Source organism: Candoia aspera, chromosome 3 (genome assembly GCF_035149785.1).
Source record: "Candoia aspera isolate rCanAsp1 chromosome 3, rCanAsp1.hap2, whole genome shotgun sequence".
Lineage (NCBI taxonomy): Eukaryota > Metazoa > Chordata > Lepidosauria > Squamata > Boidae > Candoia > Candoia aspera.
Window position 1 is genome coordinate 34,760,148 of NC_086155.1, and position 23,211 is coordinate 34,783,358.

At 39.0% G+C, this 23,211-nt stretch overlaps 1 protein-coding gene across 1 annotated transcript in view; it reads right to left on the minus strand.

The window, feature by feature from the left end:
• Window positions 1-1,016: 1,016 nt before the first annotated feature.
• Window positions 1,017-23,211, minus strand: part of LOC134493082 (receptor-type tyrosine-protein phosphatase V-like) — a 56,204-nt gene continuing 34,009 nt past the window's right edge. The window contains exons 23-37 of the mRNA XM_063297349.1: window positions 22,817-22,907; window positions 20,053-20,129; window positions 14,734-14,868; window positions 13,456-13,578; window positions 12,939-13,099; window positions 11,713-11,848; window positions 10,937-11,010; window positions 10,340-10,427; window positions 9,607-9,700; window positions 8,029-8,105; window positions 6,382-6,516; window positions 5,348-5,470; window positions 4,337-4,491; window positions 4,047-4,185; window positions 1,017-2,854 (exon numbers count right to left, since the gene is read on the minus strand). Of these exons, the coding sequence (XP_063153419.1) occupies window positions 2,795-2,854; window positions 4,047-4,185; window positions 4,337-4,491; window positions 5,348-5,470; window positions 6,382-6,516; window positions 8,029-8,105; window positions 9,607-9,700; window positions 10,340-10,427; window positions 10,937-11,010; window positions 11,713-11,848; window positions 12,939-13,099; window positions 13,456-13,578; window positions 14,734-14,868; window positions 20,053-20,129; window positions 22,817-22,907 (1,668 nt within the window). The 3' untranslated portion in view covers window positions 1,017-2,794. The remainder of the gene's footprint in view (window positions 2,855-4,046; window positions 4,186-4,336; window positions 4,492-5,347; window positions 5,471-6,381; window positions 6,517-8,028; window positions 8,106-9,606; window positions 9,701-10,339; window positions 10,428-10,936; window positions 11,011-11,712; window positions 11,849-12,938; window positions 13,100-13,455; window positions 13,579-14,733; window positions 14,869-20,052; window positions 20,130-22,816; window positions 22,908-23,211) is intronic.

A 23,211-nucleotide genomic window follows, 5' to 3' on the forward strand; every position in this document is an offset into this window, starting at 1 on the left:
TCCAAATCTCTCTCAAAACTAACTTTTTCCAGGCAGTCAATAGAAACTTCTCCTCTAGTCAAAAAACTACCTTACACCCTTCTATAACTTGTTACCTCAATATTTGCTGATTATGACTCCAATCATGTAGTGGGGAAAGTCTGTTTTTTGACTCAGGCTTAACTCCTAGTAATTTCCATGTTGTTTTCTTGGCAACAGTAAAGTAGTTTGTTATTGCCTTTATCTGAGATATTTCCTTGATTTCCCATTCTAGTTTATAGCCCTGGAATCTTCCATCCAAGTGATATATAGGCCCAGCTCAGCTTAGCTTTTGAGCCCAGAAAGGTGAGCCATGAGCCACCTCTTGAGGCTATGAGATATAGTCCAGCATATCTCATCCTGGAGAAGGTTTATCTATGTGGTTGCTGAGAGTCAACGCTGACTTGATGGCAAATAATCAATCAATCAATCAATCAATCAATCAATATCTCAAGGGCACCAGGCTTGGGAAGACTGCCTTATTTGATCTAAGCTGAATTACATATAGCTGAAAGAATTCTGCTGTTCATCCCTATCTCCATCTGTTTTCTCTCCCATTTTTTCCCCCGTGTCTGTTTTTAAGATTGTAAACTCCTGGCATCCTTTTCGAAGTTGACACCACCAGAAGTGTTTGAGTACTCAAGAATCCACAGCTTGCATTGGAGAAAGTTGCTCTTGAGAGGGTAGCCTGCCAAAGCTATGTTCTACAATACACTGTCATCTATCTGTTGAACCATTCAAGCCACACACTTAGTATGACTGCTGGTTTGTGTTAGCCCACATCTCCTGGGTATATGAATTCATTGTTTCTAAAATTCCCTGGCTCTCATTTGTTTGCCCTCTGGAAGAAGACTCCCTATCCTACTAGTGATCATTTTGACCACAACCTTGTCTTCTAGTGAAACACCACTCACATTGCAAAGTATGACTAAGATTTTCTCTTAGCACAAACATCAATGGATGAAGCAGACAGAACTGAATAATGCTAAATATTTTTCTTTTCATAGAATAATTTATTATTGTAAAACACTTCCCCCAGGAAATTGGGGTAATTCATACCTATTTGTAAAAATGTATTTCTCCCAATGGACAGTTCAACTCTATTTTAAAACTAAATTGATCGTTTTAAGAAATGGAATTAGAAGGGAGTCAAAGAAAAGCATAACTGGATTTGATGAAACTCAAAATAAATTTCTCAAACAAGGCTTTAGAATAAGAAAACCCTGTGATGGAATCATATGCATATTAACAAGAATTAAGTCCAGTTTAGTACAATGAGTTACTTCCATGTAGATAAGCGTAGGATCACAGATCAGAACTTGCAAGAGGAAAAGCCCAACTTTCAGCAGTGTCCTCAAAACTTACCACTACAGCTGTTTTTACTATGTCTTTGCTACACACTCTGAGGTGGAACCAAGTGCAACTCAGGAATCCAGAGTCAAGGAGAAGAATGGAACTCGAGAAATGGAGTAAGCTGTAAACTTGCAATGTGGGCCTCGCAGCAGTTTTTTAGAGATTGGACAGTTTCTGCCTGGTTCTGCATATGGAATATGGATCAAGGGACTTAGAAACCTTGCCTTATCTGCAACAACAGCTAGGCACATGCTTTGGGAAAATTCAAAACAAGACAAAATGGTGCTTGTAGCTGGTATCATCTTTTCCAGACCATGCTATAATTTTAATCCCTCAAAGAACCTACTCTGCATTAAATAAACATTTATGCAAATGCTGATGCAAATCCCTTTCACACCAAATTCCATAAGTTATTTGTATTCTCTATAAGGATATTCTTTTTGAGAACTTCTTTATCAAAATTCATCTGGTAAACGCTTTATTCATTCTTTTATTTACCTATTATTTTACATTCCCAGAGTGGATCTAACATAACCTTTCTAAACCTGTCTCTTTAAAATATTTTTTCTCTCTTTTTCTTTGTAAGAAAGCTAGGTTTAGGCTGGTTTTTTTAAAAATATGAATAATTTCATATATGGAAAATTATCTTTCTGCTTAATTTGGTTGTGAATGTGGATAGAAGATAGCCCACTGATCTGGTATCATCCTAGTATTAACATGCCAGTTAGATAACCGTAAGGTATTTACTCAGCCTGCTTGTATTGGAAAATGTCAAAAAAAGAAAAATAATGCTGGCATCCAGGCCATGCCATTGTGTATGGTAGTTCCATGGACCTAAGTGTCATCGTTGGGTAGCTCTGTTGCTATAAAGGTCCAAACAGGCAACATCAGAAATGTAGCAGAGAGGGAGAAGGAGAACCACTGGATCTTTATGTCCATCATCCCTTCTTGCAACTTTTGTCACAAAGCCAAATTATCTGAAATGTACTACATACTGTACATTTATATAATGACATTATGAGACATCTTGAACCCACCAACTACATCCATATCCAACAACACGGTTCATTGTGTTTTAAGGACATTGAACAAACACTGGGAAGGCTCAGGAGGTGGTTTTTCTATTTTTTCCTCAGCAAACAGTGCATCCAGAATGAAGGATGAGTTGTTATGGCATGCACAACCTTGCCTTGAGGAACAGAAGTCTGCTGTCAGCAAAAATTAGCTTCCTGCAACTGGAAGAGTGGAACATCACAGCCAGCACTTTTACAGACTCATTATGTCACCTTCTGCACAGATTAAGGTCAGAGCCCTGGGGTAGCTGCTCATCTCAGCACAGGAAAGCACCAGTTCAGTCTATGTCCACAATTCTGCTTCACAATGAAATTCTATCCACTGTCTTACAAGGAGCAGAGACCAGAGCCTAAACTTGTTTCTGGGTGATGACGTCACGAATGCATTCATACAGATAAATATACTTATCCTAGAGGAATGGGGGAGGGGGAGAGAAAGAGACATGAAATACATGAGATGTCACAGATAAGCAGATTTAAATATATATATATATATATTGATATTGATATTGAAAAAAATGAGAAACATACACTGAAGGCCATCACACTACACTAGGAATTAGGTCCAGAAAATTACAGGTTCACGCTAGAACTACTAATGTAGCATGAAGAGCTTCATATAGTAACAGCATGAGCAGTAACATCTGCCACTGCTTTATGGTTATAGGGAAAAAACAAACAAACCACAGCCTGACCACTTTGCTACATGGCTAGCAAGGCTAAACTGCATGTCATTAGTGACCTGTATTCCTCCTCCCAGTTGGACTCTACAAGGCAGTGCCAGGGAATTCGTTGATTACATAAACTTGGAACATGCATAAGCATCACAGAGCTAAGTATAAAATCTAAGCAATACAAATTTTACATCAATGTTTCAGTTTTCAGTCTGAGAATAGGTTGTATGCAATGCCCTCTGGTGGCACAATATTATATATTGTCTTTCAACTCCCTGAAAAATTTACTGATGTAGAAGCAAGCTTGTGTTGCCGTCTTATGTGTAGTTGAGCATAAATCTAGATGAACTGAATTATTTTAAAAAATATATATGATTGAAAGTGTTTATATCACTTCATTTAATGGAGTAAAACATGAATTTGTCTTTTATTCACAGCAAAAAGCCTGTGTTTTATTCACAGTATGGTCCATATATTTTCCTAGTACTAACTCTGCAATATTTTGATTTGACAAACTGCAATTCTTCTCCAAACTGTATTATTTCCTTTTATACTGAATATGGAATGGACATGTACCACAAATGGCTAGAGATGATGGAGAGTATAGTCCAATACATTTGGAAGGCATTGGGTTGAGTAAGACTGACTTAGAGCAATTATCTGTCTCCTGCCATGGTGACGAATGAGCCAAAAATGCATCTTAAATGCTCCTGATAATAATGTTCTGAAGCATTATATCTAATATATTTTTGCTTCTTTTGACTTATAATTAGAGACAACCATATTTGATCATCAGAAAAGATATCAGCACAGTTAAGGGGACAAGCTCCCTATGACCTGTACAGAGGCAGGCTTTAAGGGCACAGCAACCATGATGACTCTGTAGGCAGGAATCTTCCATTGCTGGTCAGTTCTCTGCTTTACTTACCAATGATGGAGTCATGAGACAACAGCTTCTCACCAGCCTCAAAACAACACCATATATGTCCACATTCTTCTCTCCTTTCAGCTGCTGCAGCAGAGTATCCAGGGCAATAAGTATCCCCATCTGGCCCACACCTCCCGAACTGGGAAAGAAGTAAGGATCAGTAGGGGTTGCCATATTACTGCTATATACTGACATCCAATCCAGACAACAGGGAGTATCTAGTACTCATCAATCCAAGATTGATATCCAAGAAAGATACCCTTGACCCAGAATGGGATTTGGGCTCTTACCTGCAATGCAGGACTAAGGGGCTGGTCCTCTTCCGGTATGGCACTAGCTGTCTGACAACAGTGAGAAAGCCCACCAGAATCTGAGGATCTGGCAACTCTTCTTCCCCCAGAGGAAATCGGAACTGTTGCAGCAGTCTTTCCTTGGCCTTTCTTTCCTGACAAAGCAATGAAGACATCATCAGTGCAAGCCAGAACATGAATTAAGAATTCGGTGTAACTCAGAAGCTTATATACACTGAGAAGGAGTAGTCCATTGTCAGTCCAAAAGAAAAAGAGATGGTGCATTTTCATTCTCTTCCATAAGGAGAATCAGGAACAGTAAACACGGGTATGACTAACAATACAGGATTCCATTTACTTTCAGTGTAGAGCTTTCACTTCACGTGGAAACATATGCTACTGGGGTTTCTACCTCCCTATCTCCAACCAGCAGCAAAGATAATCAGACCTTGTAGTTCCATCTGTTGTGAAACTACAGAATGGAATGTGTGTGTGCGTTTGTGTGTATTCATAATACAAGTATATCCAGATCACATACAATAAAACCAAGCTTCAACAGTATAAGCATGTAACAATAAAAAGAACCCAAAATCTAGACTGTTATTGGATCTAGGAAAAAAAAGTAATTGGTTTCTAAGTATAAGCAGATCCATTGAGTTCCTCCAAGAAAAACAAAAAACAAAAAACCACTCCACTGAGTTACTCCAAAGAAAATATAACATCTCCCCACATTATCTCTCCTGCTTTGCCTTGTATTGGCAATTCCAGATGCAGTAAAGTGGTGTCTGCAGAATTAAAAAGGTCTATCTAAGACCATGAGCCACAAATTGGAAAGACAGAAGTTGACATCTTCCTAAATATATTCAACTTCTGAAGTTTAGTTTGTTCACAAGCATCTGTTGTCAAGCTCTTGTTTAAACATCTACATGCTATGCCAGCAAGCTATCTCTGAACATTGTTGTTCATGTTCCCATGACTGTTCGTCTTTCCCCTCCTCTCCAACTTACGTACATATTTTAGTCTGAGCTGAACACAAGACCATCCTGAAATTATCTTTTCAGCCCCTTGCTGTATGGTCAGCATCTCTGTGCAGACAGGCTCACTTTCCGATGGCCAGCAAGACTTATCTGGAGCCTATGCAAAAAATGAATGAATGAATGAATGAATGAATGAATGAAAGAAAGAAAGAAAGAAAGAAAGAAAGAAAGAGTACTGCAGTTACAAAGCCATGTTTCCAGAAGGACTAATAGCATAGCTATTGCTGGTCAAAGTCCTTGAGCCAAGAATAGATCCACATGATCAACTTCCTATACCCCAAATAAAATTCATAACATCAGAATACACAGCCAAATGATTGTAGGTGGCTATTACTGATCTAATGCTTCCCACATGAATATTTTGGCAGAGCTCATTCGAAACCCATTTCCATGCACTGAAAAAGAAGCAGGTATCCTTTTGTTATCATAATGATGCTAATTAACAGGGCAGTCTTCAACATACTGGAGTCCTACAGAAGGACTCATAAATATGGGGCAGGGATAGTTATTTATTTAATTATACAATTTGTATGCCACCCATTTGGGGCAGATAATAATTAAATAATAAAAGCAAAACAACAACAACAACTTTAACCTTTAAGAATAATAGCATTACAGCCCAGGCATTCTGAACCAGCTGCAGCTTCCAAGTGCTTTACAAAGGTAGCCTGATGTAGATCCTGTTACTTAGGCAAGAGGTGACTAAGGCATGAGCGATTGTAAGCAGAAATTTTTCCCATGAGTCATCACCATTCTGGGAAGGACGGTGTTACCTATGTAGGAATGTCTCAGGCTTTTGGCCCTGCTCATGAAGTAACATCACAGCTTCCACTTTCATGGAAGAACAACTCTTGTGCAGCTAGGAAAGTATCTGAGTGGCATTTCTGCCAATCTTAAGTAGCCAAATTAAACTCCTTCTATTATTCTGTATTGCTGAATCATTTAATGTCATTATCCCAGAATGGCCTCTCTTTAGGATTCTGTGAATTTATATAATGACTATCTTACCGGACTATTCATCTGCCCAGGTAGTAAAGTGATGATAGTGTGGACACCACGTTCCCAGACTAGTCCCCAGAACTCCTCCAGGGCCAGTTTGTCAGGTCCTTCTATAGCAATATAGTCTTTGGCTGAATTGCAGCCCTACCAAATTAAAAATAAATAAATTTAACTAATTAACTAACAACACTAGTGTTTCTTTTATATAATTTGTTAGCAGAAAAGATGCAGTAAATTAAGGAAGCAAATGGCATTAGGTAAGTCTGGCCTAATATTGGGATAACAAGTTAAACCTAGTCTAAGCCTGATCTAAGTTTTAGCATGCCATTAGAAAACTGCGGCTGAGTTACACAAGTAAGTTGCAAATATACAATATCTGCACCTGTCCTCCACCCCCATGCAACATGAAAGCTGCTCAGGGATGGGCTGCCAGGAGTTGCTGGAACTAGAACCAGAACCTTCTAGCTCCAGTATAAGTAGCCCTATAGTTGGGCAGGACATGTCAGCAACTGGAAGTACTGAAAGATAAAGCTCCATGTGTGTAGCATTCAGTCTTTCCCTCAGTCCATAAATTAGTGCACTACTCTGCAGAATGAAAGATGCTATGCCAGTGTTGAAATAAGGTTTAGTTTCCACACTGAAATAGAAGGGGGAAAGGGGCATCATCTTATCCTTTATCAGTGGTGGCAAACAGAATTAGGAGAAAATAAGGAGAAAAAAATCATCAGCTTTTTCCACATCGAGCATAATTTTATCAACTCTTATATCCCCTTTGCTTGCCTTTTCCCAAGCCATAAATTTTCAAACATAGTAACTTTCTTCATAGAGAAGTTGACCTTATTCTGGATTCTTTTGGTAGGCCTTCTGGCATGCTGAAAATTCCTTTGCTTTGAATACATTTCTACCAATGCAGCTAAAGTAGCACTTAGCAATTTTGCAAAATAGTATCCTGTTGGACGTAGATCTTCTTACCTTTTACAGTTTTTGTATGAAAGTATTTTTACACATTTTTGCCTCAAGTCTCTAGATTGTCAAGATATTTTGGATTTCTAAATATGTCCTCAAAAGCATTTACAAATGGTCCCTAATTCAGGTTAATTCGCAAGCTTTGATACTGAATTTTCTTCACCAATATCTATGTTATTAATGAATAATGAGCTAAGAGTTTCTGCATAATCCAATTATTATCTCTTCCCATCTTGACAAGAACTACATTGTATAATAATAATAATAATAATAATAACAACAACAATAATAATGTTCCTTCAACCTAGTCTTGACTCCTGGAGACTGCCTGTATGAGTCCATGCAGTTTTCTTGGCAATATTGATCTTGCCTGCTTCCTAGGGCTGAGAGAGAGAGACTGGCCCAAGGTCACCCAGCTGGCTTTGTGCCCGAGGTGGGACTAGAACTCACAGTCTCCTGGTTTCTAGCTTGGTTCCTTTAACCAACAGATCAAAAGTCTCAACTACACATTTTATGGATATATAAAATATATATTTTAATATGTGCCTTTTACATTCATAGAAGCAATAAACAAAGAAAATAATATCTACATGCGTAAATGATTCCTTTTATCAATAAGCCAAGCAGCAAAGAAATAGTTTGGTAATACAGAAAGCAGAAAGAAAGGAACATAAAGTATGGTGGACTCACAGGAATAAACCAGACATGTGCAAGATCTGAGAACGGATCTCGATCCAGTGGTAAAAACTTCACTTTAGAGCGATCATCTGCAAAACAGCCTTAGTGTGAAGGACAATGGTTGGAAGACACAGTGTATCAGGTTCAGCTGAGACCATCCAGCAGGATTTCACACCTACCATCCCATCTCTTTTAGCTCAGCCTAGTTAATTCAGCTACATTGTTATTGTTCTTGCTATGGACCCTACAAGTCTCAGAGCAATTAGTTTTTTATATTAAGGCTTTTGCTTTGCCCAGCTTAGCTGTAACCTTTTTCTGAGGATGTCTGACCTAGCTATAAGGAGAGCCACAACTAAAGACAAGCTAAACTAAAGGCTTCCTATATATTTTTAGCTGTGCAGGACTATCATACCATTGACCACAGTATCCTTCTGAGATGGCTCTGTGGGTTGGGGATTGGGGACACCGTTTTACGGTGGATCTCTTCCTTTCTCTGGGTTGGTTCCAGTCAGTGTTGGTTGTGGGGGAGAGACTGCTCCCTAGGCCCCTCCTTTGTGGTGTGCCACAGAGTTCTACTCTCTGTCCCCTCCTTTTCAACATCTATGTGGAACCACCAGGTGAGATCACTAGCCGGTTTGGGGTTTGGTATCATTAGTATGCTGATGAAGCCAATGATATTTCTTGACCCTGGGACAGCCAAGTGAGGCTGTCAGGGTTCTGTCCCAGTACCTGGAAGCTGTGCAGGTCTGGATGGGGAGAAACCATCTCTGACTCAATCCTACCAAGACTGAGTGGCTTGGGTGTTTGGACTGCCTGGATCTGGGGATTTTTCAAATGAATGCTATAATTTGACACAGGGATCAGTAAAGCAATTTCTCAACTCTGCCTCTCCAACCAGTCTTATCAAACAGCCAATCTCAGCTGCACAAATCCAGATGATCATTAAATGGCTGCCAAGAGAAAAAAAAACTCTGGTGTCACCTAGTGATCAATATGTGGATGAGTCAGTCAACACACATTTTGGAAAAATTTTGTGGATGTAACTGAGAGTACTGCACAGCTGAACGGGTCTTTCATAAACACCCAACCCCCTTTCTTGAACTCCAGCCCCAAGAATACTTATGAAGCAGCTGCATCTGGGCTGCACAAATCCAGACAACTGATATATTGCAATTAAGAAAGACAAACTCTTTCCCACCATCTAGTGGTTGCTAGGTTGATAGGGACAAAAGTCCTTTGAGAAAAGAAAATAGAAAAAAAGATTGATTCGATTGGTCCGGACCTTATAAGCACCTTATCAGACATGCTTATGAAATTAGTGGCAAATTTCAGTCAGGGAAAACTTCCAATTACTGCCCTTCCAGTGTCATGTGGAGAGGTTGTATGGACAGCAGCTCAGCATGATCCCAACTTGGATGCACATTAAAGGCATGCTGTGGGGACAACACAATATATGCTGATATGATTACCTCCTGACTCTGGTTCCAAGAGGAAATCACAGCCAAGGGGCCATGTAGATGAGCCCTCTTTTCTCCTTAAGTACAATTTCAAGACATATGCTTTTTCTGGCTACAAAACTGTATCACTCACATGGAATCTTGCTGGAGCTGAGGTTGATTTGCTGGTTGACAGAGGGTGGTATGGCAGAATTTATTTCCTCTTTTGCAACTTCCAAGAGCATCTGCTGAGGACATACAGAGTAGACGAGGAAAACTAAGACTGGAAAATTGTTAGCTTCTGGATTCCTGACATACTTTTCATCCACAAAGAGCATGGCAGAATCCTGTCCCTGTGGGTGTGGAGAGTATCAAGCCAGGTCCTTTGGTAATTGGTACAGTTAGTACGCTCTACAGTCTTTCCAAACATTCAGCGAAATGGATAAGGTCTGTAAGTCATGAGGAGTCAGGCAGCATATAATTTTAATAAATAACAACAAAAGCCAAATTGACTGGTATGTGCAGCTTACATGCATTCAACACAATTTTTTTTAAAAAATGAAAACAGTCTCTGAAACTGTGAGTTTTAGTAGAGGAACGTTGAGGGAGAAAAACTGAGCTCTACTTGAATAAATACCGAGAATAATGTAGGAAGGTATGTACATATAGAAAGCTGCATTACATACTGAGTCAGGCTTTATTTAACCCAGTACTTTGGACACTGGGGTTCTGAAGGATTTCAGAAAGGATACTTTTCAGCCCTACCTAGTGATGCTGTTATTGAATTTGGACCTCTGCTATGGAGTTATAGTCTTTCCCAACTGACACATATGTGTGTTGTAGGAAGAATCTCCTTAAACTCAACATCCTCTATGCCAAAATCTTACCTCATATTCCTTTAGGAAGCCAGCATTGGATTGAGAACAGTTTTTTGCATGGTGCTGAACAAAACTCTTGAGAGAGACTGGATGGGAGCTTGAAAAGAGAATCAATGCGTTTACTCAGCTACTGATTACACTTATTTAACATCAGATGATAACTGTATACAGAAAAATCAGCAGCTAAAAAGATCTGGTATTGTTGGTTGGTATTATTGTATTGGTAACAGGAACAGCAGACGTCAGTCTGCTGGGCAAACTAAATTTTAAAGGAAAAAAAATGGAGAATTCTATAAATTGTACTGAAAAGAAGCTTATGTTATTGTAATGCAGGGCAGGCCAAACATGTTTGCCATGAGTATGTTGCATGGACTGCTGATTTCCAAAGGTCCTTGTCGATGTGAAATAAAAATCCCTGGATTTGTTCCCCTTAGACTTACAGTTATACAAACTCTGATCTGACACAATAGTGTGACGATCTGCTTGAAGATAAGGGATAGAAAATTTCCATGGTTGATAACTTTTGTAGGGCAAGCACTAGTTAGGCTGAGAAGGGTAGATATGATGCGAAACCTAACAAGGATTTAATGTGGAAAAGAAACTTACATCTCTGACAGACCAATGAGTGGATCTTCAGAGATCTTCTCTAGAATGCAGCTATGCAGAAAAATGTATTGTCCCTGGAAAGCAGAAAATATAGTTTATCTACACAGCACATTTTTAAGTAGAAATGATACATTATCTAATGCTAGTGCACAACTGAGAGTTTCTATCCACTGTGTGGATTGTCAAAACTACAGAAAAGTCCAACCCTGGGGACTGAATAGGAGGCAAGGACAAGTAGGACAAGTCTGAAGGTCTGAAATCCAGTCAGTGATTCTGTAACTGGTCTCTAGACTTGATAGGGTCTCCCACATCATGTCTTCTCAGTTTTTCTATGTAGCACAGTTTCTTACCAAGCCTTCAATTTGCAATGTCTGCTTCTCATAACATCTGGAACATGTCTCTGATCTTTTACAGTATTTCCCTTTGTTTCTCGCTGAAAATTGGCAGGACATAGTTCCACCAAGTTCCAGAGTTTTGCAACCGATTTTCAGCACCATCTTGGGGGCCTCAGAGAACCACACAAAAAGGGCAGGGAATTGTATGTGGGTCACAGGCTACTCATTCCAGTGTAATAGCTCTTTCATCTATTTTAGCTTGGTAATAATCAGTTCTCATTATTAAGGCTTTTAGTTCCTCTTCTTAATGAAGGATTTCTTTCCACTATGGTTTCAACACCTCCACTGGCCACAAATACTCCATGGGAAAGATAAGACTTTCTTGTATCCTTAAATGATTGGACAGTTTCAGGTTTAGGACAGAGGTCCAAGTTTTCTCACCAGGGTCTCTATCATACGATGGCGGTTCATCCGAAGACTGTAAATGGTACTGAAGATATCCACCAGCTTCTCGTGCTTTAGCTGCTGCAGGAGCCGATCAAGGGCAATGAAGGTGCCAGTGCGGCCCACCCCTGCACTGCAATAAGAGTGAAACCAGGGATTCTCTCAGTGAAAAGTTTCATGTTTCTGTTCATTTTATCCATTCTCACCTCCATTCTCTCAAAATCCAACATATAAGGGATTTGTACAAGAAGTGGCTCCTGTTCCTTCAGAAGATGAGGAAGATGTAATATAATTCCTATGTCTTAGACTTTCTTGTCACCATAGTTTAAGAAATCCTTCTTCTAACATAAGGATGGGCAGTATTTTGGTAGCCAAGGGTTATATTTCTGGGGGCTGAGGATTGATGCATAAAGAGGCACATCATCCTATTGGACAGGAATGACTTTGGGGGAGACTCTGGAAGTCTAGTTGTTGTTTTTAACTGAAATGTGCCTGTTTTGAGCTTGTCCTACAGTTTTGTTTCCCATCTCAAAATGGAAGGAAACTATGCCTTCAGTTTTAAGCAATCAGTGTCACAGTCACAGCCTTCCTGTTCTAACAACTGTTCATGGTAGAGCAGCACTCTCCTCTTCTACATCTTCTGAAGTTAGCTTAGAGATGGTGAGGGAAAGGGCCTTTTCAATGGTTATCATGTGTCTGCAAAATGCCATCAAAGACGGACAGACTAGTGCCACCAGTGTATATAATTCTGGTTCTAGGTAAAGGCCTTTTTATTTGCTCAACTTTCTCTTTTATATATAAATAATCTAGAATAATTAATCTACCCAACTAATTCTCTTGGCAGCTATCTTCTACATTTCTCTAGTAAGTGCTAATGAATTGTTCATCGAAAGTATATTATACAGCTTATATAAGAATATATTACTTTTAAAATGCAAGCAGAGGTTGCTTCTTTGAAAGCTGTCCAAACCAAAACTCTGCATATCAACAGTATCAGAAAAGATGGCAAAGTTAGAACTCTGAGGGCACAGCCTTCATACATGAGGTTTGATGCCTCCCCTTACCTCCATTTTGAAGTTGTATTGTTTCAGGAAGGCCATACCACACATCATTCCTGCATGTATCACTATTTTTGTCACAAGAATGAATTGATGTAAATATTTCCTTTCTATCTTTGCAGATTCTAATAAAATGAATGTTCATGTGGGTTGATTGCAACTTACCTCCCATGTACCAGGATAGGTCCACATTCATTTACGCTCTGCATGTGTGCTCGTACCAGCTCTATGAAAGCAATCATGGAGATGGTTGACTCAGGAACACCATGATTAGGCCATGCTGTGTAGTGTAAGTGACTCACTCTTCGTTCCATATTTAGTCCTTTCTGTGATAAGAAGGGACTACGTTAATATCCAAAACAGGAGGTCAGGTAACAGAGATGGTCTGGGCGAACGAAGACAGGAACAGACTAGCAGAATCAAATGACTGAGCTATCACATGTTGTACCACAGACTAGGTCCTAATCTTGAAATTGCAGACGATAGAGCCTTGCCCTGGTACTATGTGAAACAGCTTCTGTGGATTTTAGCTATTGCAATCAAGAAAGGTGATCCAGGAAGGGTCCCTACTAGCTAAGAATCAGTTACTACAGCCCAGTGATTAACATAACCTATTTGCAGTTTTCATTTGGGAAGATTTTTGAGATCTGAAATGGGAGTACTTTGCAGGGCTTCTACTTACATGCTGCAGCTTGAATTCCCGTGTTGTCCACTCGTCAGCAAAATTCTGAGCAAGTAGATGAATGCTAATTTCTCCAGAAGAGACAGGAGAAGTGTCTGTTGGCCAGTAGTATTCACATAATACCTATAAAAATAGGAACATTTTCAAAGGATGTAGAAGAAAGAGCAGTCCAAACAACGTTAGCACAAAACAGCCATGCCAGCACTAAAGCATATTTGTTCCTGGTTGTCCTTGATCAACATGCTTTGTGCAGTGTAATATACCACATAGTAGGGACAAGCTGATTATTCCACCAATTATAAACAGATAGAAAACAGGGTATTGGAAATCAGAGTCAGCTACCTATTGCACCTTATGAGCCATACACTGAAATTAAGACGGATCTACATCTGAGTCTTAACAGATCAATTATATACATATTTTACTGAGACTGAAAATGAAGCAAATAATATAAGACCGGAAATTATAATTAAATAACCAAGCAATGAAAACTCTTGCTCATCTACTGCATATTCCCCAGAGATCTATCTGTAGATCTCAGTCCATTTTGTGACCAGCTGAAGTATGTAACACAAACATGATTAAAACAAATGCTTTCTCTGCAACAAAGGTTTGTTGAAATAACATCCACCACATTGAAATCCTGCTCAGTATTCATTTGTGTTTGTCCTTTAGTGTGTCCTTTAGTATATAGTGTGTTTGGTAGGGTAATCATGTAAGATGTGAATAAGTTAAGGTAGCAAATTAAGTTTCACAAATATTTGATACCTATCACCTAGGCAAAATAGTTAGTACATAGGTTACTTATCAAATCTCTTTAGAAAAGAGATATATTTAGAAATTTGCAAATACTTTGTTCTTGGGTTAATATAAATAAGTTTACAATTATCATAACACATTTTCATTCTTCCTGAAGAGAGGTAATTGAAAGGGAATGTTGAGTGGGAAAACAGCTGACAGGTACAGAGCAAAGCTCACCCCACTAACACTTCTAACTCAAGATCATAGTTTCCCAAAGCTACAATCCATTATTATAAACAGAAATCTTAGGAATTTCTATTTCCTAGGAAATAGAAATTAGTTATGCAGATAATTAGTATCTGCATATAAGATCTAGTCTGACCTTCAGCTAGATCTATAAAAAGAGGCCTCTGAGAATAGTCATGAAAACGAGTCTCTTTCTCTCATATCCATTCAGGACCCACTCATTGTTTAGGAAGCACTGATGTGTTAGAGTGAGAAATAACTGTCCTCTGTTGTGGTGTCCATCAGACCTACCCGTCCATTCTCCATGCCCACTGTCAACATCACAATAGTACAGATGTTCTGCTCCCAGACCAGTCTCCAGAAATCATCCAGAGTTTTTTTCAAAGGCCCCTGGGTGGCAATGAACTCCTGTGGGGAGTTGTAACCCTGTAACAACAGAAAATGCTTTCAGTAATAATTGAACATTTTTATTGGAGACAGAAAGGTAGAAAGCAGTCCTCCTCCTCCTCCTCATTTTGAAAAAATCTCTCTCCTTTGTTAATTTAAATCTTCAAATGAATATGGACATGATCCAACAAATGTTTGATATATCTCAGTCTCCATTAATTTTTTTCTGTATTATGCTTAATAAGTCTTGTAACTTCTTAAGTAGAATGTTGATGTAATCAGCCCCCTTCAAATTATTTTCAAGCTGGGGTTTTACATAACTGACTTCCTAATTCTGTAAAAATCCCAGTTCTACAGAATCAACTTTCCAATTCATCAAGAATATAGGCGAACATTCTTTTAAAATATTTAACTATCAAGGAGAAATAGAGCTAAAAGCTCAAAATCTGTAGTTCTTTCATATCCCATATTCTATAGAAATGATTTAATGTACAGTACAGTTAGTAGACAGATTCTGAAGAAAGGGGAAACGATTCTTTCTAATAATTAGTTTCTAGGATGAAGAAGAGATTGACTGGCAAGATAAAGTGAATGGAATCAGTACAGTGCTATTTGGAGAAGAGGATGCTCCACATTTATTTATTGATTGATTTGTCTGTCACCTCTATCACTGAAGTAACTCTAGTAATTTCCTGGAACTGCATGATCCTTTAGCTAAAGGAACACTGAAAATTCCAGAACCTATCTACTAAAAGTCTGCTAAAAAATTTTTTTTTGTCCAACCTAGATAGGACTCTACATGTGTCACTAGCTATATATGCCTAAGTGTGTAGAGCCGGGTCATCCTCGGGTGGAAGGCAGGGCTTGGATTAGATTTCACACTGCTTCCTGTGAGAGGGGACAGTGCAGACCTTCCTCCACATGTCAGACTCTCTTAATCTAGAGATTTCCCTTTTTTCCCTTATTTTGCTGCCACCCTTCCCTGAAGATCAAGATCAGCCACAAGATGGCCAACAGCTTCAAGGACTGTTCACTGTAGATATATTGGAGGACCTCTCAAATGACTGGGATTGAGTCAGGGGGGCAGACCTCCAATGACAGGAGACTCCACCCAAAGCCATAGCTGCCAAGTTGCTGGCCACAAGCCATACAACATTCATATGTGCCAGAGGGTCAATTACTATTCCTCCAGTGAACTGGATGACCCAGGCACTGGAGGGATGAAAGCCAGCAGTGCACGGCCCCTGATCTTTCCCCTATTCTGTAATGGGGAAACATCAGCCTTTGATCTCCCCAACTGCACCTGTCAGTTAATATCTTCCCTTGAAGCCAGCCCCCAGCTTTTTGTATCTGGAGTCCCCAGGGAAGGCCAGACAATAATTAATCAGGCTATGGTCTTGATGGATCAGGCCCACACCAAAACCATCTACCTCATGAGGAACACAAGGAACAGGAAGCACCATCTTAAGGATTTTCAACCAGAGTAATCTGCAGGAGGAGCAAGGACAGGAGGAAATTGACCACTGTCTTTCCCCTTTCTACACCCCTCTTTCCTGAAAGCCTCATCCGAAGACCTCAGCCTCAAGGGTTGGAGTCCAGGCCATCAGAGTAAAGGAGGAGCACTCTGTTACTACCTTATATTGCATGTTAATCAGTCACCTCCCTTCAGGACATTGGATAAGAAGGAGGGGAGTTGTCCCTGGGTGGGAGGGGAGACCAACAGCCATTCACTAAATCCATCAGGCTTTTTCAAAAAGCAACCCCCCACTACTACTTCGAAAAATCTGCAATACCCCCCTCTCCAACCTCATGGATTCCCTAATGGAACTGCCAGAGACAAAGCTGAAAATCTCAATTCTCCAGATATTAGTTATACAGGAACTAGCTTACTTGGCAGAAAGCTCACAGACACCATTAATTTCTTTATGAATGAAGCCATATATGCCAGTACACAAGAGTCAACCCATATATACTGGATTATGCTCCAAGTTTAAATTCCCACGTTTCCAAATCAATGGATTGGCTGTTCTCTTGCTGGCTTTGAGAGGCACTTGATCTGTCTTGACATAACGGTTCTCTCTAACATTGGAACTGTTGATTCCTGCTTTGGCAGTTTCATTCCTTACTCTGGGAGAGGTATTCTCAGTAGCTAACATCACATGTTTTCTATTTCCTAATACCTTTAATAAAACCCTTAAGCAGAGTACAGGCTCTAGGGTGGCACTGTCCACAGGCACTCTAGACCTTCTCAAGACTCCCCAGTAGTTGTTCCTATGACAGTTCTAGTTTTGGGAGAGATTGTAAAGACGTGGAGAGCATCTCCAAACACCTGGAGAACAGCAGAAGGGAGGCTTTTTTTCAGTGAGAATGCACAAGCCATAAGGGCCGGCCTTGTCACATCCATCTTTGTTAGAGGCCAAACAGCTGTCCCAACTCATCCCCCAGAGCACAGATAGTTCAGGCAGGGCACAAATAATCTAGCCAAGGCTGTCATTTTCATGGTAGATGTTAGTCTGAATAATGTCCCATTCTCAGCCAGAGTGATTATAGCTAATATGGCTACTAAGAGACAACTATGGCCAAAGTCCAAAGATCCCAGAGATGCTTGGAGATCTCAGTGAAAAGCAGTCAAATGGTGGCTCCTGGAAGTTCTATCTAAGGGGATGGACACATGACCTTCTCACCAAGTTCATCAGAAATGCCAGTCTTGGAGTATGGGGATTGCTGTGCTTTATCAGGTAGCCCAGAGATTCTGGACAAGGAGGCCCAAGGCAGCATAAACTTGCTGGAGACACACAGCATGCTTAGCTCTGATAAAATTCTCAACTCTCCTAAAAGGCCAGCAAATCCTTCTCCTAGCAGACATTATGACATCAAGAGGCAGGGAGGCAGCAGATCAAGGCAGCTGATAAAGTAAGCAACAAAATCCCCATGTTGTACCAAGAAAAATGTATCATCTGTCATGCCAGAACACATCCAGGGAATTCACAACATAGTGATGAAATACCTCAGCATAAAGTTCTGGACACCTATGCCACCTAGGAAGTATCTGTAGGCTGCCCACATGGCAGGAAGGTTCTGCGGAAAATAGTTTCTAGCAAGAAGTAGGTATATAATTACCCTCTAGATGTATGATCCCGCTGCAGGGACGTCCCTAATATGTCCTACTGGAATGCTCTGGCACCACTTAGGAAAATGGTACCTTAGACTTACCATGAACGTTCATCTTCTGTAGAGAGGCTGGACATCCAGCCCACTCATTTGCAGCTAACTGTACATAGTTTTCAACTCTCTTTCATTTTCCTGCTTTCTCAAGGGTAGAGGATCAAGCCATCCCCACCCATAGAATCAGCATCACATCTAAGTCCTGCCTTTGGAGCAAAGGGAAGTAAGGTGCCCACTACTGGATGCTCTGTATCCTGAGGAAAATTGTTAAATCAAATGTACTGTTCCTCATCCACCCCCAACAACACTCCCCCTGCTGCCCCATGGCTGTTTTCAAGGAAGGAAGAAACACCATGCTGTTAACACATCCCTGTGCAGTCCCGGGCCTCATTAATCTACCTGCTTTGTGCCTTATATTAAAACTAAGATAATTCAACCACCCATTCAAATAGAAATGCAATTGCATACATCTGATTTGTTATCTTCCATTCCTCTCCACCTAATCTCATCTCTGGTTATGATGGATAATTATTTGTCTAAAGTGTGGTGGCCAGGAATGTGAAATCGCATGGAAAATAATATGGTTAAAAAAAAAAGTTATTTTTACCATGCCTCCCACTGCCTGGAAGGGTGAGGCATAGGAATTGCCTGAGTGGACAGATAAGACCGAGGATCATTCTCATCCCAGAGAATGAGTCTCTTTCCAGCAGTGGCTAGCCAATTGTTTTAAGCCAAGGCAGAGTGTAAAGGGGATACATCTTTACTTCTGCTAAGGAAATCTGATCCTACATGAAAAAGGTAGTGTGCAAGTTAAGCACAGTATTCTTACACAGGCATGCAAACATGACTGCTGTGCAAATAAAGACACTGTCCATGTACAACTAGACAGGCATGTGCATGCAAATATAAATTACTGCATGCACACACATAAATGTGGTGGGGAGGGGGGTAGCCTTTACCTGGATAGATCACCAGAGAGGCATGAGGGTACATCCAAGCTTTTTAACATACAGCTGTTATTAGCAAGAAAAAGAGAAGAGAGAAGTAACATGTTTAGAGCAACAGGGCTGCTCCAGGAGCGCCCTTGCTGCATTATCCAAACACACCTATTCTTCTTCAGGATTAACTTCTGGGGGAAAAAATCCAATTTCTGCATGTTTGAAGCAAAATTTGCATGATTCTTATTGCCTGGGTGCTGCGATGACATCCCCCCTCCCCTCCCCTCTCACCAGAGAAGCTTTACACTTTTAAGTTAAAAAAAAAAGACAAGAAAAACATAAGCATTCAAGTGCTACTTTAAAGCTGCAGACAATCTCAGACATGAGAGAGTCTTTTCTGTTACAAAGCCAGTAGATGACATATCTGAGATCTTATTTAATCTTCAAACTGCTTTTACTTGGAGACGAATTAAAGAGAAAAACGTCTATCCAGGAAAGAACATTTACATCTGGACCTGTCTTCTCAGTAAATTATGAACAGATTATCTGGCACACAAAACTGTCCTCCCTTTCTTTTATTTTGCCTTGTTGGGCTTGGTATTATCTTTCTACTTATCTCACTGAAAAGAAATACTGGATCTTCTATAATTATATCAAGAATAAAGATATTTAACAACAGGGATGTAATTAGAATTAGAAAAAAACTTGATAATTTTGAACCATGTTATAAGTATGCCCTCTAATTTTAGTTACAATCCCTTCTTTTAGTTATGCTTTGGTTATTGCTATTATTATAAATTGCTGACATTATACTGGCATATGTACCACAGTTGCCCTGATGTACTGTATATGATTTTGCCTCCCAAGGTTGAGCATTTTTCAGCTCTCCTACTGCTTGTCAGCCTCATCTCTCTCAATTTTCTTCTGTAAATACAATGTGCTCAGTTCTAACACAATTACCAGTCTTATATCCAACTCCCTGGGGTTTTCTATCAGATCACCAGCTCTGATAAATGGTTTCATTCATTTGTAAAATCTCACATGAAGTTCTCATTGCAGGGACATTAACATAATGCTGTTAATAACTAATGTGGGGCCAAGATAATGTGCAGAAACTCACTGGCACAAAGTTGGCATTGATATAATCAGAACGGGGTTGTTCATCCAACAGGCTCAGCTTCACTCGAGAATAATCATCTGTAATAAAAACAGAGTTAGGAATTGTTTTAGAAGAGCTCTACAACATAGATAGCTGCACTAATAGCTGGTAATATAGTTCCTTTCAGATTTATATGCATGGTTATAAATATATAAGAACCAACATAGTATAGTTGTTAAAACACTGGACTAAAATCAGGAATATCTGGGTTCAAAAACTGGAAGTGCCACACTTACTTACTTATTTGTTATATTCCTTCCTCCAGGAGCTTAAAGCAATATACAAGGCACTCTCTTCCAATATTTCCACAGCAACTACCCTGTGAGGGGGGTTGGCTGAGAGATAGTGACTGGCTCAGTGTCAACCAAGGAACCTCCATGGCTGAAGATGGACTTGAACCTGGGTGTCTTCAATTCCAGTTCAACACCTTAACCCATTGACTAATATATTGCCTACTGTATGATTCTGTGCCTCTTTAAAAAAAAAATCAGGTTTTCACTGAAGAACAGCATTAAAATACTACATAAAACCAGATCATGTTTAGCCTTAGTTAAAGTAAGACACCTTAAAGAAAAACCAAAATAAGGATGGGCTCTTGTGTCACAATAGAAGTTGTACTAACCCAAAATGTATTACCTATTTATCTGGAGGTGCACTGAAGATTTCTTGGAAACAGGTATGCTTATAATTGTAAGACAAAAAGTAAAGAAAATCTAGTAATGCAGGAAAAATCTGAAAGTATGAGAAATTGTCTACAACATAAGAACACAAAAACATAAGCAGTGCCCTGCTGGATTGGACACCTGGCCTATCTGGTCCAGCAGTCTGTTCTCCCAGTGGCCAATCAACTGCACAAGGAAGCCCACTAGTTTCCCAGCAGATGGTCTTCAGGGGCAGTCACAGTGCCATCAAGGCTAATAGCCAATGATCCCCATGACATCTCTAAATTTGTCCAACCCTTTTTTGAAGCCAGACAAGCTGGCAGCCAGCGCTACATCTCATGATAGCAAATTCTGAAGTCCAATTACAGTTTTAAGAGATATTCCAATGTCAATTCCAAATAGATACTTTCTTAGATAGACAAGTTATTGAAGAAATTTATATGGGAAAATAGGCTACCAAGGATTTCCTTGGGTAAATTGAGATTATCTTTTGACAATGGTGATTTTAATTTACCAGATTTTCAAAAATATCATTGGGCTTTCATTTTATTGGCCACATTTCTGTGGAATAAAAATTTAGTAGACTACCAATCTTTGTAAGGTTTATTGGAAAATTATTACTTATTTCACCTACAATTTTGGTAATTACTTGGCTTGATACATATTTTAAAAGTCCTCTTATTTCCATGACTGAGAGCAGATAGACATGTACGGGCCCTTTTGGGCTGAAGATTGGATTTTGATGTTGAAGCTCATGAATATTTAACTTGATGGAAGAATTCAACCTTAAAAATATGTGGCAATATGGAAAGTATGGGTGGATCTGGAATAGTTACTTTGAATAGAATACTCTGTAATGGTTATTTTAAGGATTTTTCTCAACTTTAGATAGAATTTTACTTTCCTAATACACAACAGTGGCAACATGTTTGTTTTGATAGCCCAATATTGTCCAGTGCTTTAGCTGTTTCAAAGATGTTTTCTCTTCCGATGGACTCTATTTCTGAAACCAAATCTACATTGTATTTGTATCAAAAATTAAAGAGTATTTTCAAAGTTGAAATAATTGACATTTATAATATCATGGAATAAAGAACTGGAATATCCAGTAATGGAACACTAATGGCTACAAGTTTTAAAGAATATTAAATTGCTCTCATTGGATTTAAGATGGAAATAGATTCATCAAAAGATTATGTTTCAAGTTTAGTGGACACCTCAAAAATATTTGAAAGGATGGGTGTCAGATTTTCTCTGTTGGAGATGTAAAACATTTCAGGGATCTTATGAGTTACTGTCTTCTTTTTGGAACAATATTTTAATATATATAAGTAAATTTATGGGGAAAGGATGGTAATATTATCTTAAATTATTTTCCAAACATCTGGAATTTGTTTTTGAGAAACTTTGGTTATATCAAGTATGGGAAACTGCTAAGAAAATTATTCTGAGAAAGTAGAAATGCACTATTATTATAGATATTAAGGACTGGATATGTGTAATCTATCCATTTTTGAAAAGGCAATTTTTTTTCTACTATCCAAAAATGGATTCAATGTATTTCCTTTTGGAAAAATATTCATGATATTGTGCAATAGAGTTTTTTCTTTTTATTTATTTATTTGTCAAATTCTATTACCGCCCATCTCCCGCGCAAAGGAGGGACTTTGGGCAGTTTACAGAAACAAAATTTAAAATTCAATGTCAATATAAATACAGTAATAAACAAGACAGTAAAAATATAAAATATAATAAAATACAATAAAATCCAGATGTCTAAAACTTGTGTTAAATTAAATTAAATTAAACTTTTTAATTTGAAATTTGCTTATATTATTTAACATTTAATATACAAGTGATATGCTCAGATTTCTCATAATCTTTTTTTCTATTTTCCTTGTTTGTGTGCTGTTACATTCTTTTTTTTTTGTTCTTTGTTTAGAGTTCGTTTACTTTTTTATAGTTAGCTGGCTTTCTTTTTCTTTTTGCATATTTGTGTATTTTTAAAAACTTGTAATACAATAAAAAGAAATCTTAAAAGTAGAAATCTGTCGAGAACTTACATGGTAGAACATGAGGGTATCGATTCTTGAGGGTATTGGCTGGAAATTCAGCTTCTGTCTTTGGCTGTTCCTTTCCAACTTCCTTCAGCTCCTGTAGGATGCAAAAAAAAAACACCTTCTCAGTATAGTCACTGATTCTCAGGATCCTTCCCCCAGGTTGTTTTGAGCCAAGCTTTAATCTGAAAACAGCATCCTTCAGATTTCTTCCATTACAACTCCCATAAGCTAGCACAGCCAATATCCATGCTTCTTGGGGATGATGGGAGTTGCATCCCAAGACATCTAAGGACATGGAATGAATTGGGAAATGCAGTCATTAAGATATATTTGAAACAAATATTTCCAACAGTACTGAAGCTGATCAAATGTAAAGCTAAAGGATCAAATGCAAGAAG